General features: G+C 54.0%; 1 protein-coding gene across 2 annotated transcripts in view; it reads right to left on the reverse strand.

The window, feature by feature from the left end:
• Positions 1-6,073, reverse strand: part of RAB11FIP1 (RAB11 family interacting protein 1) — a 30,258-nt gene extending 24,185 nt beyond the window's left edge. The window contains exon 1 of one of the 2 annotated variants that reach the window (XM_051832366.3): positions 5,604-6,065. In XM_051832366.3, the coding sequence (XP_051688326.3) occupies positions 5,604-5,980 (377 nt within the window). In that variant the 5' untranslated portion in view covers positions 5,981-6,065. Of the gene's footprint in view, positions 1-5,603 lie in introns of both variants that reach the window. The other variant, XM_051832365.3, reaches the window with a different exon arrangement.
• Between the last annotated feature and the right edge of the window lie 8,975 nt (positions 6,074-15,048).

Here is a 15,048-nt window from a genome sequence, read left to right on the forward strand (position 1 = left end):
ATGACTCAAGAAAAGTTCAGGGAAAGGTGGAATTAAAAGGTAAGTTCATTTGGCTGTAAAAAAGTTTTGAAATCTCAGTTTGTTTTTTTTTTCCCACAATATACACATTCTTTTTTAAAAAATCTATTTTATTTATTTGAAAGACAGAGTTACAGAGAGAGGTAGTGACAGAGAAAGAGAAAGAAGAGAGAGAGAGTCTTCTATCTGCTGGTTCACTCCTCAAGTGGCCACAAAATCCAGAGCTGGGCCGATCCAAAGCCAGGAGCCAGGAGCCAGGAGCTTCTTCCGGGTCTCCCATGTGGGTGCAGGGGCCCAAAGATTTGGACCACCTTCCACTGCTTTCCCAGGCAAATCATCAGGGAGCTGGACTGGAAGTAGAACAGCTGGGACTCGAACAGGCACTTATATAGGATGCTGGAGCCACAGGCCGGGGCTTTAACCTGCTGCGCCACAGCGCTGGCTCCACAATATATATTTTCCATGAGCCCTTTGAAGATTGCTCATTGCATGGATTTCAGAATTTTTTGGACCAAAATGAAATTAAAAAAAATATATTTATTTTACTTATTTGAAAATCAGAGTGACAGAGAGAGGAGGAAGAGAGACAGATCTTCCATGTACTGGTTTATTCCCCCAAGTGACTGCAATGGCCAGGGCTGGGCCAGGCCAAAGCCAGGAGCTTCATCCGGCCTCCCAAGTGAGTGCAGGGGCCCAAACACTAGGGCCATCTTCTGCTGCTTTCCCAGGTGCGTTAGCAGGGAGCTGGATGGGAAGTGGAGCAGCCGAACTTGAACCGCTGCCCACAGGGGTGCCAGCACTGCAGGAGGCAGCTTTACGCACTGCACCACAATACCGGGGCCTGAAAAGTTACGAGATGTGCGCATCTTAGTCTATTACTTGTTTTCCTTTTCTTAGTCCTGTGACTTCATCAACTGTGCTAAAACCCCTACGTGAAATTATGTCAGCCATGCCATTACAACAAAACAAAGGCCGGCCTGTATTGAAACATACGTCCTTGAAGCCACTTACAGGCACACCCTGTCTCAGCCGTGTTTCCTAGTCATTGGCCAACACGGGTGCCACTGCCCAGCCTGCCTGTGTAATGGTGACCTCACCCTGGTCTCACGGTGACCGCTGGGGAACAAAGCAGCTGCGTTTCCTGGTTCACTGTCAACACCAGGCTTTCTTATTTCATTGGTCACTTCCTGTCCATCATCCAATCCATCACAGTGAACCTCCAAATTTCTCTCTGAAACCTACCCAAGCCTTTCCCTCTCCCCAGCCATCACGTCCGCCTCCAGGACTACCAAGACAGCGCTCAGTTGGTCTGATCCCAGGCGAGGCCGGGTTCCAATCTGTTCTCCACCCCAATGATCACAGTCGTCTTTGACAAACAAATCGGATCACGCCTCTCCTGGGCTTTTAACACTTGGTGACTTACTATTCCTCTGAAATAAAAACACAACTTCCTGTTAGGCCTCATTGTACACAGGGTGGCTACCACAGGGCCTTTGCACAGGCTGCTCCTGCTCCATCCGGTTGTGTCCCTCTGCTCTGTACCAAAGAGATTCCTCTGCCTTCCTCGGCTCTCTGCCTTGGGAGGGCTATCCGCAATCTCTTTCTTCTAATCGCGTCCTTCCTACTCTTTGCTTTTGTGATGCCCTGTTTTCTTGCTCCACAGTACTCAGCACGATAAATGGTTATTTATTTCTGTGCTGGTTTCACACGGCCCCCACCCCCCAAGGCTCTGAGCTTCCTGAAAGCAGGGCTCAGGCCTGTCCTGTTCGCCATTGCGTACGCTGAATGGCCAGCACCTGGCACAGAGGAGGTGCTAAGAAACACATACTAAGGGGCTGGTGCTGTGGCACAGTGGGTTAAAGCCCCATTCTGCAGTGCCGGTATCCCATATCGGTGCCGGTTTGAGTTCCGGCTGCTCCTCTTCCGATCCAGCTCTCTGCTATGGCCTGGGAAAGCAGTAGAAGATGGCTCAAGTCCTTGGGCCCCTGTACCTGCATGGGAGACCCGGAAGGAGCTCCTGGCTCCTGATCAGCTCAGCTCTGGCCTTTGTGGTCATTTGGGAAGTGAACCAGCAGAATGGAAGGCCTCTCTCTCTGACTCTACCTTTCTCTCTGTAACTGTCTTTCAAATAAATAAAATAAATCTTTAGAAAAAAAAAGTTTACTAAAAGAAGGCACGAACTTGAGGGACGAGAAGGGGGAAAGCAGGCTTTCTCCATGCTAACTGCTTGACAAAGGAAATCATAATTAATGTCATCCAAAACCACGGCGCCTCTTGCCCGCCACCTGAGCGGCTCTGACGTCACTCCCGGGTTTACTCATTTCGCTCTGTTGCTCTAAGCAGGTCAAGGCTGTTTATTCCAGAGCAGCCCGTCTCGAGCCCTGAGCCGTGCGTCTCCCACGCTGGCGTGGGAGGGGACTGTGTCTCCGGGAGATGCGGCAGGGTTTCCAATAAGGCCCAGTGTTATCTCGAAGGGAAACTCCAAGAAAGAAAACACTGCACCGTCACAACATCGCTCAGATTTTCCAGCTCGCTACCAACAGAAGAAACCCAAGTGTGCTGAGGCAGCCAGCAGGTGAACGCCGCTTGCTGACAGTCTGTGAGCTAGACTGTTCCAGTCACAGAAGTCAGTGCTCAGCAAGAGTAACTCTCCAAGACAAACAAAGCCCTTACATTTTCCTGACTCGGCTTTCCATCAATATATCCCAGCCTCCGCTTACAATTACAGCTCTCCAAAATACCTAACCTGCTGATGACATGCGAACCCTGTCGTATGTACCTGAATTCACTAGCTGCAAGAAAATGACCCTCCCTCCCTCCCTCAGTCTCTCCACCAGGACTGTCACCATATTAAGTGTCACCATATTCAGTTACAATTAGCCTTCCCGTCAACCAGGCTGGACACATACTTTAATCTGTCCTGAAGAGCCCAGTTCCCCAGTGTGTTGCTCTTGGGATCCAACAAAGGTGTCGGTGGGTCACTGGTTCTCCCTCGTCTGTTTGTGATCACGGTACCAACTCATTCTCATTTAACCAAGGCCCACTGAAACCCCAGGGCTGGAACAGATGTGTAAGCCCCGGTACCAATTCATTTCCTCTTTCCCTATACAGAAGGGCCACACCCTCTTCCCGATGGTGTTTGAAAGGTGTGTGTCATCACACTAAAACTGAAGTCGGGGAGTCCTGAGTCTTGATAAAAAGTACATTCTCATGGCTCCAAGTAAATACAGTAGGTGGGAGCTTGGGAGAAAACAAGAGGCGCTCTCAGTGCAGGAGGCCCTTCCTGCCTGGCGTTCCAGCCTGTGGATCACAGGGAAGTCACGTTCTGTGACAGCAACTCTTCTTCCCTAGAGATTGAGACACAGGCATGGGGCCGCGCTGTGGTGCAGTGGGTTAACGCCCTGGCCTGAAGCACCGGCATTCCATATGGGCGCCAGTTCTAGTCCCGGCTGCCCCACTTCCCATCCAGCTCTCTGCTGTGGCCTAGGAAAGCAGTAGAAGATGGCCCAAGTCCTTGGGCCCCTGCACCCACGTGGGAGACCTGGAAGAAGCTCCTGGCTCCTGGCTTCGGATTGGCGCAGCTCCAGCCACTGCGGCCAATTGGGGAGTGAACCATCAGATGGAAGGCCTCTCTCTCTCTCTCTCTCTCTCTCTCAGCATAACTCTGACTTTCAAATAAATAAATAAATATTAAAAAAAAAAAAAAGACAGGCACATGATCTACACACCAAGATTTTAGCTTGTTTTGTTTCTGGTTTTTTATAAGATCTAAGAGGGGAGTGAAACCATTAACAACTAGTTTCAGTGACTTGCCCAGCCCAGCCCGTGTCTTTCATGGAAACTTCTGCTTCTCAGGGCTGTCTCAGTCTCAGTCTGAGCTGTCCCGGGGATACGGCAGGACACCCCACAGGCTCTGTCTAACTGGGCGCTCCCTCTCAACCCCACACCTTGGCAAGTCCCAGGGAGCAAGGTGGGGAGCCAGCCGTTAAGTCTACCCGGAGGACCCAAGGAGCCTTGCTCCAGCTACAAGGAAACATCAGCTAAGCACCCTTCTACAAGGTGGGAGTGCTGGAGCGGCGATCGGCTCCCGGGCAAGCCAGCAATAACCGTCTAGCCTCAGGGTCCCACTGGAGAAGGTGAGGGACACGCAGATGCAGACTGAGCCCTCCCTGACAAAGAGCTTGCAGGGGGTTTCACCTCTCACCAAGCAGCCACAGAGCCTTCTGAATCCACGCCCAGCCCCCATGACCCTAGGAGCCCATGCAGCCTGCAAACATCAATTACGTGTGGCAACCCTGCCCCATTGAGAAACAGGGAAACTTGGGTGTCTCGAGATGGAGCAACCCCACACAATGAGTCAGAGCCACAGTGGACACCGGACATGAGACTCCAGAGTCCCCCTCCACATCCACCTGCGTCTCAAGGGCACACAGCACTCCCCTGAGACACAGCAGACACGGAAGTGCATAGCCACACACCCCGGGATGGGGCAAGACCAAGTTTGGCCAACAGCCAACAACCCAAGGCCCCGGCGGGATGGAGAGCTGCCATCGCTCGGGCCCTTCCTTGGCGAGGCGCTGCTCACCTTATGGCCTGCAAGGTGCTCCATCCACACTCACGCCAAGGCTGGCTATCTGACTGAAGCCCAGAATTCCCTACTCAGAAGAGCGAATCCGGGACTGCGACCCCAGCCAGCCGACAGTGAAGGCAGCCGGGCAGCTACACCCTCCGGCGTCTCCTGCCTCCCCCATGTGGGAAAACCAGAACTCTCTCTGAAGATCTAAACTACGCTCAGGGAATCAGGAGCTTCCTAAACCCTAGGGTTCGAGTAGCAACGCGCTTGCACAGTCAGAGTCGGGGGAGGTAGCGGGCGGAAGTGAATCTAATCAAGGCTGGGCCTGGTCTCAGGACAAAACCAAAAGTTCCATTCGGTTAAGCACTGCCCTTCCAAACACCTGGAAAAGAGATCAAGTTCACCGGTAACGTCTTGGAGTGTATGGGGGTTTTCTCCAGGTTTCCCTGACCCGGACAGAACCTGCTGCCCCACACAGGGGAGCAGCCATCCACCAACAGGCCCACAAAGAAGAACTCGACAAACTCCAGTGAGAAGCAAAGCTGGCTTCTAATCAGCCGGGGCGGGCCTGGGAGCCACCCATCTCTTGGGAATCCCAGGGCAAAGAGCAAATTGTTGTAGCCTTCCAGCTGCGGGGCCAAACCCTGCACAACAGCTCCCTGGGCAGGTGCGGAGTGGGCGTGGGATCCGCCAAGCCGGGGTGCATTCCCCATTCCCCGCCCGGCCCACTCTGGATTCGATTCTAGGGCCGGGGGTCCTGGCCCCCGCCGCTCAGGAGGTCTTCCCCGTGGGCCAGCGCGAGTCCGCGTCTGCCCCCACAGTTTCGTCTCATCGAAGGCTGCCTTGGTGCTACCGTGGGCCGGGCGCGCCGGCCCTGCTCTCACCGGGGCCCCCGGACTGGGGGCGCCAGGGCGGGACAGCCGCACGGGACTGGAAGAGGCGAGAATCCAACGATCGGCCGAAGCGGGCCAAGGGTCCGCTCGGTAAGCTCCCCCGCCAGGCCCGCACTCACTGCGTCTTGCGGCGGCCCTGGTCCCGGTGCAGCTCCCGCAGGTCCACCTCGGCGCGGCCCAGGAACTTGTCGAGGCCGAGCAGCGCGCGGTGCAGCACGGTGAGCTGCAGGGTGGCGGCGGCCGCGGGCGCCGCTCCGGAAGCCAGCAGCGGCGGCAGCTCGAAGGTGGCCTCCTCGCGCCACACGGGCGCGCCCAGGCTGCGCTCGGACACCGACGTGGCGTACTTCTCCTTGCCCACCTGGATCACCGCGTACGCGTCGCTAGTGCCCCCGGGGCCCTTGGCCCGCAGACCTCGTGCCTGTAGCACCGTGACCTGCACGTGGGTCGGGGACCACAAGGCCCCCGGGCCCCGGCCCGCCGAGGCCGCCAGGGACATGGTGACAACGCGGGGGCCCGGCCGAGCGGCTCTCTGCGGCTCGCCCCGCCGCCCGGGCACTTTGAGGCTTCCGGCCACGCCCCCGGGTGAGCCCCCTCAGCGACACGCCCCCGGGTACGCCCCTGTCCGGCCACGCCCCCTCTCCGACCCGCCCCCGGGCGCTGCACCTGCGGGCTCCCGGCCGGCCTGCGCGGCTCCGGGGGCCCCGAAGAGGGGACTGGGCCCCTCAGTGGCCAAGGTCGCACGGCCCCAGCAGAGCTGGCCAAACCGCTGCGGTGGGAGGGAGACCGACGGGCGGGGCGGGGCGGGGCGGGGCGGGGGTGGGCTTGCGCAGATTACCTAATGTGCCTCCGTGTCTCCACCTGTAAAAGGAAGTAAACAATCACCTCTGTAGGACTGCTGTTTGGAAAAAAAAAAACACACACACACACACACAACACTAGGGATTAAGGCTCTGAGCTGGGTGCCCGGGGCGTGTTCAGTTGTCCATAAGCTGTGACTGGCGGTGTCCCATTCACTGCGCTTCCTGCTTCAGCCGCGCGTGCTTTGCTGCGGGGGAGGGTGGGAGGGTGCAGGGGGGCCCAGGAGAAGGGGGGATCTTGTGAGGGCCTGAGGAGGGCTGGGGTGGGGCGGGGCGGGAAGTCTGGGGAGTCCCCTCCGCCCCCAAGGTGAGGCTGGGTTAGGAAGAGGGAGGAAAGGAGGAACTGAGTGTGGGGTTGCCAAACCAAACATGGAGACCAGAGCCCTTCCGTGCGCCGCCTTCAGCGGTTCTCCCGCAGAGAGCTCCGGCTCGGCCCTGTCCCAATGTCTGTTGGATCGGCAGCTTCCCTTGCATTTCTCAGGTCCTAGTTCAAAGGCCCAGCCGTTCAACTGTGGGCCACATAGTAGGAAGGTCTTGCAGCGTCACAGCTAGGGAGAGGCCGGAATTGGGGAGCAGAGCTGAGAGCTGACTCCCCGGCTTCTTCCAGGTCCCTCAGAACCCCGGTCTTGGGCTGCCACTAGTTTCCTGCCTGGTGGCCGGGATCTGCAGGTGTGGTCACTAACTTGCTGGACGTGCCGCCTGGCCACCAGCTGCCTTAGCTTTAGCCTCGTGAGGATTTCAAGGCATTCCTCTTAGGGCCCCACCCTATCTCTGCCTCGAGAACAAACATGCCTGTAGCCCAGATAACCTCCCTCTGTGCAGGCCTGCACTTCATTTCCCCTTGGCTGCCCCGGCTACCCTCTCTGCCCTCACTGCCCGCCAAGGCCTTTGCCAGACTTCACTCACAGCAGGGCACGGCCGTAGCGGTGAAGCCGCTCCCTATCCCAGCTTCCTCCTGATATGCACCCAGGGAGGCAGTTGGTCCCAGCCACCCACGTGGGAGACCCCCACTCGAGCTCCTGGCTTCTAACTTCAGCCTGGCCCAGCTCCCTAAATGGCTACAATGGCCACGGCTGGGCCAGGACAAAGTCAGGAGCCAGGAACTCCACCAGGGTCTCCTACATGGGTAGCAAGGGTCCAAGCACTTGGTGCCTGCCCGGATGCATTAGCAGGGAGCGGGATCGGAAGTGGAGCAGCCATGACTCGAACCGGTGGCCATGAGGGATGCCGGCGTTGCAGGCGGTGGCACAATGTTGGCCCCTCCCCAACACTTGACAACTTGTCTGTTCACAGACTCCAGCAGAAACCTGGGTGTACACAGATCCTTGGGCAGTGCTACTGAGCTAAAGAGTTTGCAGGTTATTCCAGCCAGCAGGAGCACTTAATATCTCCTTTTACAATGCAGGAAATTAGAAGACAGCCTTTCTGTCTCAGATTTGCACCTGAGGGCTGCTATAGTGTGGGAAAGGCCTATTTAGGATGTTGCAAATATTGAGCGGGGATAAGGAGGGAGAAGGAAAGAGGGCAGTGGACATGTTCAGGGCAGGAAAGACGAACACAATTCTGCTGCTTCAGTGCCATTGTCTCTTTATGATCCAGTAACCTCATTAAGCCTCGGGGCTCAATTCGTTTCCATAAAGATGTATTGAGAACTTATTTTGTGCCAGGTATATGCTAGGTGTGATGGGTAAGGCTCCGTTCTAAGGCACACTATGAAGCTATAAAGAAAGTACTGTATGAATAAAGTGCTTTGCACGGATGGTGTTGTGGTGTAGAAGGTTAAGCTACCACTTTGCAATGCCAACATTCCATACTGGAGCACTGGTTCAAGTCCTGGCTGTTCCACTTCCAACCCAGCTCCCTGCTCACGTGCCTAGGAAGGGAGTGGATCATGGCCCAAGTGCTTGGATCCCTGCACCCACATGGGAGACCAAGATGGAGTTCCTGACTCCTGGCTTCAGCCTGGACCAGCCTTGGCCATTGCAACTATTTGGGGAGTGAACCAACAGATATAAGATCTCTGTGTGTGTGTGTGTATGTGTGTGTGTCTTTCTGTCACTCTGCCTTTCAGCTAAATAAAATAAATCTTTTAAAAATATTTTAAAATGCTTTGGGTGTGTTTACTCATTGTTTATTTGAAAGATGAGAAGCAGAGAGCCACCTGCTGGTTCACTCCCAGATACCTACAATGGCCAGGACTGAGCTTAGGTCTCCCACCTACGCAGCAGAAACCCAATTACTGGGGCCGTCACCACTGCCTCCCAAGGGGCCCGTGTTGGCAGGAAGCTGGAGTCAAGAGCTGGAGCTGTGACTCCAACCCAAACTAACCCGTAGCTCCCACTTTGGGTGATCTGAGGAGAGGGTGCTCTCTTTAAGCAGATGGATTTTTATGAAGGATGTAATCACTGCTCTGAGCCCTAAATGATTTTATGGGCAGAGGAGGAGACACAGGGCATGGTATTTCAGGAGAACAGAACAGCCTAGCAAATGTATGGGGCCAGGGTCACGATTGGAGGGAAGCAGTGCCCCACTGTGGTTGCAATGTAGGATATTGTAAGAGGACCCGGGATGCAGACACTGACTTAAGACAGCCCGGGTGGGCTACGATCAGGCTAAGGGGGCGCCACAAGGTTAGACCAGGTGAACCAGACTTTCGAGCAGCGACACAGGCTGAGCTCAAGTGCAAGGTAGGTATGTGCAGAAATAGCCCAGCAACCACCAGTACAGCAAGCCATGGCCGGACACCAGCATTCATTTTCACCTGGGGACTGTCTGCCTGCTGCCCCATCTGCCCACCCCTTAGCCCTCTGAGCTGGTACTGAAATAAATAAGACGTCACTATCCACTCAATCAGCAAGGAGTGACATCTGGCTGGACCCTGCATAGGCTGAGTGTGAGAAGAAGCACCTGTTTGCCACGGCTTAGAGGACAAAGAGGGAGGGGGAGCCCCGTGTGACCTCACTGGTTTGGGTTTCAAGTAGAGCTGGTGAACACACAGCTGGTAGGCTGGGAGAACTCCAGATCCTGCTTTCTGACACCACCTGACTCTGAGAGGGATTAACCCAGGGAGGTGGGGCTCCCTCAAGGCAGGACTTGGAAATTTAACCCAAGAGTGGGCAGTCAGGAGCGCCGGCCCAGGGTGGGCCTCCTCCGAGCTGGCTTGCTGTCCCGCCGGAACCTTGGTATTTGCTTCTGGCTCCTCCAGGCCTGAACACCTTGTCCCCAAGACACCCTGACGTGCAGGAGAAAGAATCTGTCTTCTCCCACTGTACACACCCACAGTCGGGGCTGGGGGCTGCACAATACAGGGGAGGGCGAGACTGGTGCACTGAGGCCTTGGCTCCCCACCTGCGAGGGGGCGGGGGGCTGCAGCTTCGCCACCCCCACCCCCTTCTCCTCCCGCAGGCCAGGACCCTTGCAGGTTCCCTAAATTCCCGGATGTTGGTAAGCCCCGCCCACAGCCAGGGTGCAGCGAGGTGACTGTTCTTTCTTCCCACCCCGCTCTGCCTCCAGCTCCCACTGAAAGAGGAAGAGAGTTTCAGTCACCCCGAGCACGTGGACAAGGTGCCGGGCAGGTTAGACAGGACAGGTGAGACACCTGTCCTCCTTCCAAAGCAGCAGAGCGGAGAGCGCCCGGCCTCTGGGCGGCAGGAGGGGCCCGGCCGAGCGGTGTGGTTATGTCAGATGGGGGGACTGTGCGTGGGTGGGCAGAAGGGGGTTGCACTGCCCTGGAACTCTGAGCCGAAAGTCCTAGGCATGGCTGCCCGTCTTGCTCCTTTGCCTCAGTCTCTGGGCGTGGTGACAAGTGTCCACGCGCTGACTCATTCACAAACAGCCGCCTGGCTTCTCCCTGTCCAGCCTCAGCTCCCCGGCGCTGGCTTGCCTGTGCCTACTGCCAGGTGCACGCCCGGAGAGCGTGGGCTTCCTGCCTCCTGGGGTCAGCAAGGGGCGGGGCGAGTCCTGGACACCAGGCTGACAGCCCCAGGGGCTGTGGAGGTCAGAGGCGGCCTCAGCAGGGAAGTGGCAACCCTTGTCCCCTGCAGTCTTGTTGATAGGATTGCTTTGTTTCACAAAGCTCGTGTCAGCAAACCCAAAGGTGTGTGTGTGACCTTTCCCATTCCCCAGGTCCTCATAGAGAAGGGCCCGGGGTCCCACAAATACAAGCCCTAGAAAAGGGTCCCTTCCCTCCCGTGCCACCTGCCCGTGCCTCCTGCGTTCAGAATCGCCTCTTGTCTCCTAGCTTATTTCTCATTCTTTGATTCAGCACCGGAAAAGATCTGTCCCAGACGCCCTCCCCTCCAAAGGTTAACGCTATTTCTTTTACAGCAGCTAGGGCTCGGCCAGGCAGAAGCCAGGAGGCTGGTACTGCACCCCTGGCTCCTACGTGGGTCCGAGCACTTGGGGACAGCAGCAGGAAGCTGCTCAGACGTAGAACAGCCAGGACTCAAACCACGTTCGTACGGGTTGCCAGCATTGCAAGCAGCAACTTAACCTTCTGTGCCATAACACCGGCCACTCATTTCTTATTTTTTTTTAATTATTTATTTATTTATTTATTTTTTGACAGGCAGAGTGGACAGTGAGAGAGGGAGAGAGAGACAGAGAGAAAGGTCTTCCTTTTGCCGTTGGTTCACCCTCCAATGGCCGCCGCGGCTGGCGCATCGCGCTGATCCGATGGCAGGAGCCAGGTGCTTCTCCTGGTCTCCCATGGGGTGCAGGGCCCAAGCACCTGGGCCATCCTCCACTGCACTCCCTGGCCATAGCAGAGAGCTGGCCTGGAAGAGGGGCAACCGGGACAGAATCTGGTGCCCCGACCGGGACTAGAACCCGGTGTGCCGGCGCCTCAAGGCAGAGGATTAGCCTAGTGAGCCGCAGCGCCGGCCACCTCATTTCTTATTTTTGAACATTACATAGAAGTATCAGATATGAGGCATTTCTTTGGGGTCTGAAGCCCTCCATGCAGTGTTATGTTTATGACATTCACCAGTGCTGTTCATGCAGCAATAACTTGTCGTTACTGGTTTGTTGTATTCCATGAAATGGGTATCCTATAATCACTTTTGCATTCTTTTAAAAAAAGATTTATTTATTTGAAGGGGAGAGTGATAGAAAGAGAGGCCATTCCCCAAATGGCCAGAACAGTCAGGGCTGGGCCAGGCTGAAGCCAGGAGCCCGGAACTCCATTAGGGTCTCCTGTGTAGCTGGGCCATCATTCGCTGCCTTCCTAGGTGCATTAACAGGGAGCTAGATCAGAGGGGAGCAACCAGCCCTTGAACTGGCACTCATGTAGGATGCCAGCATTGCAGGTGGTGGCTTAACTTGATGCACCACAACACCAGGCCCCCTAATAATTATTTTTAAATATAAAATAATGATTCTCAGATACAAAAATTAATACATGAAAATTTTATTTTGGGACTGGCATATGGGACAGAAGATTAAGCCAACTGCTTAAGATGCCTGCATCCCATATAAGAGGGCCAGTTCAAGTCCCGGCTACTCTACTTCTGCTCCAACTTCCTGCTAATGTGTCTAGGAAGGCAGCAGAAGATGGCCCAAGTGCTTGGGCAGCTGCCACTTATGTGGGAGACCCAGATGCAGATCCTGGCTCCTGGTTTTAGCCTAGAGCAACCCCACTTATTGCAGACATTTGGAAAATGAACCAGTGATTGAAATGTGTGTGTGTGTCTGTGTGTGTGCGTGTGTGTGTGTGTCTGTGTGTGTTCCTGCTGATGCAGACCCTGGGAGACAGCAGTGTTGACTCGGGTAATTGGATTCTCCCCCATTCATCTGGGAGACCTGGATTGAGTTCCTGGCATCCAGCTCTTGGCTTTAGACCCAACCCAATCTCAGCCACTGCCGGTATCTGGGGAGTGAACCAGCAACCAGCAGAGGGGAGCTCTCTCTGTCTCTCTGTCCGTCTCTCCATATGTCTGTCTTTCTCTCTGCCTTTCAGATAAATAACTACGTTTTTAAAAAGATAAACTCATAGACACTTTTATGGATTAGGAATATTGAAATGAATGAGCAAATGGCGGCAGCACTGGTGTGTTCCACGGGGAGGGGGCCCCTTTGCTGGACCATTTGTTGTCATGGATGCCACATTACTGTCAGTTACATACAAGGTACAGCAGCGTAAGGAGCTGCCGTTGAGTCAGAGTCAGGAGTCTCAGGGTCACTGCGGCCAAGGCAGCTTTTCAATGCAGGACACTATTTTCCCCACCACGTGGTACCAGACAGGGTTGAGATTCGTGGTTTTTGGTTTTTTGTTTTTCCAATGTGATTATCTCATGGACCAGCTTTCCCCCACCAGCTTGCCACTGTCACGCCTCTGAACTCCATCCTGCACTTTCGCACTTGCGTCTCTCCTTGGCCCAAGGCCGCCGTGTTGGAGGGAAAGCCCTTCCCCCTCTCCCGGAGCACTCAGTCCCAATCTGCTGGCGCCCCTGCCCGCTGCCCTCTGTCCGCAGATTTTCCTGGGCTGGACATCACTCAGCGGTGCAGGCAGACCCCTCATGGCCTTTTGTGCCTGGCGTCTTCCCATCAGCGCAACGTGCGTGAGGTTCATCCAGGCGGCAGCCGAAACAGTGCACTTCCTTCCTTTGGGGGTCACAGTCCCGGTGCTCATCTGAGAGACAGGATTAGAGACTGGAAACCTGGAACGCCGAAAACTAGAAAGTATTTGAAAAAAAAAAAAAAAGCACTTATCTTCCAGGTTGGAAAACATAACCGCTGCTGTTCTGGGGTATTTTTCTTTCCAGTGTTTTTTATGCATACTTTCCTTTAGGGATAATCAAGTGCATGCTGTGGACACCATTTCTTATCCTGTTTCTCACACATTTTTCTCACTGAACTGGACAAGTTCATGAAACTAACTTCCAGCAGCTGTTAAGTTCCATCCTGTGAAAGTACCCTGGTTTTTGAAACATTTTTAAACCCTGATTTGTAAAGCATCTCTTCAGTGCAGAACAGAATGAAAATCTTTGGGCTGACAACATTGTCTATATTCATATTTATTTGCTGAGTAGTTTTCCTTTGGATAGGAAGCAGGTCCTCCACTGTGACCATTTTGAACCTCTCTCTCTCTCTGCCTTTCAAATAAATAAATCCGTGAATCTAAAAACAAACAAACAAAGAACCCGCTCTTGTGCCATGCACTGTTCTGGGCCCTAGAGATAAAAAGAGAAATTTAGAAAGGCCAGGTGCCTGCCCTCAGGGAGACTATGTTCTGGCTCCAGCTTTCTGGTTTGCATAACTGTGTGGACAGCATAACTGTGTGGACAGCAACACCACCGACTAAGACAGGAAACACTAGAAGAAGGATGCCCCAGGCGTCTTGTTTTTTTGTTTGTTTTTTAAAGATTTATTTATTTATTTGAAAGGCAGAGTTACAGAGAGGCAGAGGCACAGAGAGAGAGAGGTCTTCCATCTGCTGGTTCATTCCTCAAATAGCTTCTACAGCCAGAGGTGGGCCTATCTGAAGCCAGGAGCTTCTTCCAGGTCTCCCACGTGGGTATAGGAGCCCAAGGACTTGAGCCATCTTCTGTCACTTTCCCATGCATATTAGCAGAGAGCTGGATTAGAAGTGGAGCAGCCAGGACTTGAACCAGTGCTCATATGGGATGCTGGCATTGCAGGCGGCGGCTTTACTTGCCGTGCCATAGCACCAGTCCCAAGGATGTTCCAGTTTTTAAAAGGTTTATTTATCTCTGTATCTGAAAAGCAGAGTTACAGAGAGAGGGAAAGACGGAGATCTTCCATCCGTCTGCTGGTTCACTCGCCAGATGGCTGTAACAACTAGTACCGTGCCAGGCCAAAGCCAGCAGCCTGCAACTCCATCTGGGTCTCCCACATGGGTGGCAAAGACCCAAGTACTTGGATCATCCTCCACTGCTTTCCCAGGCGCATTAGCAGGGAACTGGATTGGAAGCTGAGCTGGAACCTGCTCTCTATATGGGATGCAGGTGTGGTGGGCGGTAGCCTAACGCACTGCACCACTACACCAGTGCCTCGTGTTCCGTTTTGCTATGTTGAGCCTTGGAGACCTTTGAGGCATCCGAGAGGACTCAGTAAGGAGAATGCTGGATGTAGGGTCTGGAAGAACAGGTGTATTTACTACCCCAGAACCTAGAACCACACCAGAGGTAAGACAAACACCAGTGAGGATCTCTGTGTACAGAAAGCCAAGTTGGAAGCTATTTCATAATTAATCCCAAATGACCCCACCCTTGTCCACTGGGAACAAGAGTGAAAAATAGCACATGTGAATGGACCCCCAAATGAAAAGTTCCATGTCATACACCTGTTACATTATCTACAGACCTGTAATTTGTTTGGGCCTACAGACAAATTTCTTCATGTGTGTAGGATTTTCATTCACACACAGTGACATGGAATTCCTAATTGTGACAGCATTGATCAAAGTCTGTCTGTTATTAGAATGATTAGTTTGTGTCTGTTTCATGAACATAGGGCTACATCTGCGTTTCCATGGTTTCTCCCAGAGCTCCCACCCAATGAATGGCATGTTCTCTTCCCTCAGACTCACTTATTTATCTCTTGTATTAGGTGTCTGCCTCTCACAGCTGCTAAAGGTGTATACAGGGGTGGGTGTTTGGTACAGCAGTTAATGGGTGTTTGAAAAACCCACTTCTCATGTTGGAGTAGCCGGATCAAGTCCTGGACCCTCCACTTTGGATCCATATGC

The sequence above is a fragment of the Oryctolagus cuniculus genome, chromosome 2 (assembly GCF_051225735.1).
Source record: "Oryctolagus cuniculus isolate XC-2025 breed Fujian yellow rabbit chromosome 2, ASM5122573v1, whole genome shotgun sequence".
Classification (NCBI taxonomy): Eukaryota; Metazoa; Chordata; class Mammalia; order Lagomorpha; family Leporidae; genus Oryctolagus; species Oryctolagus cuniculus.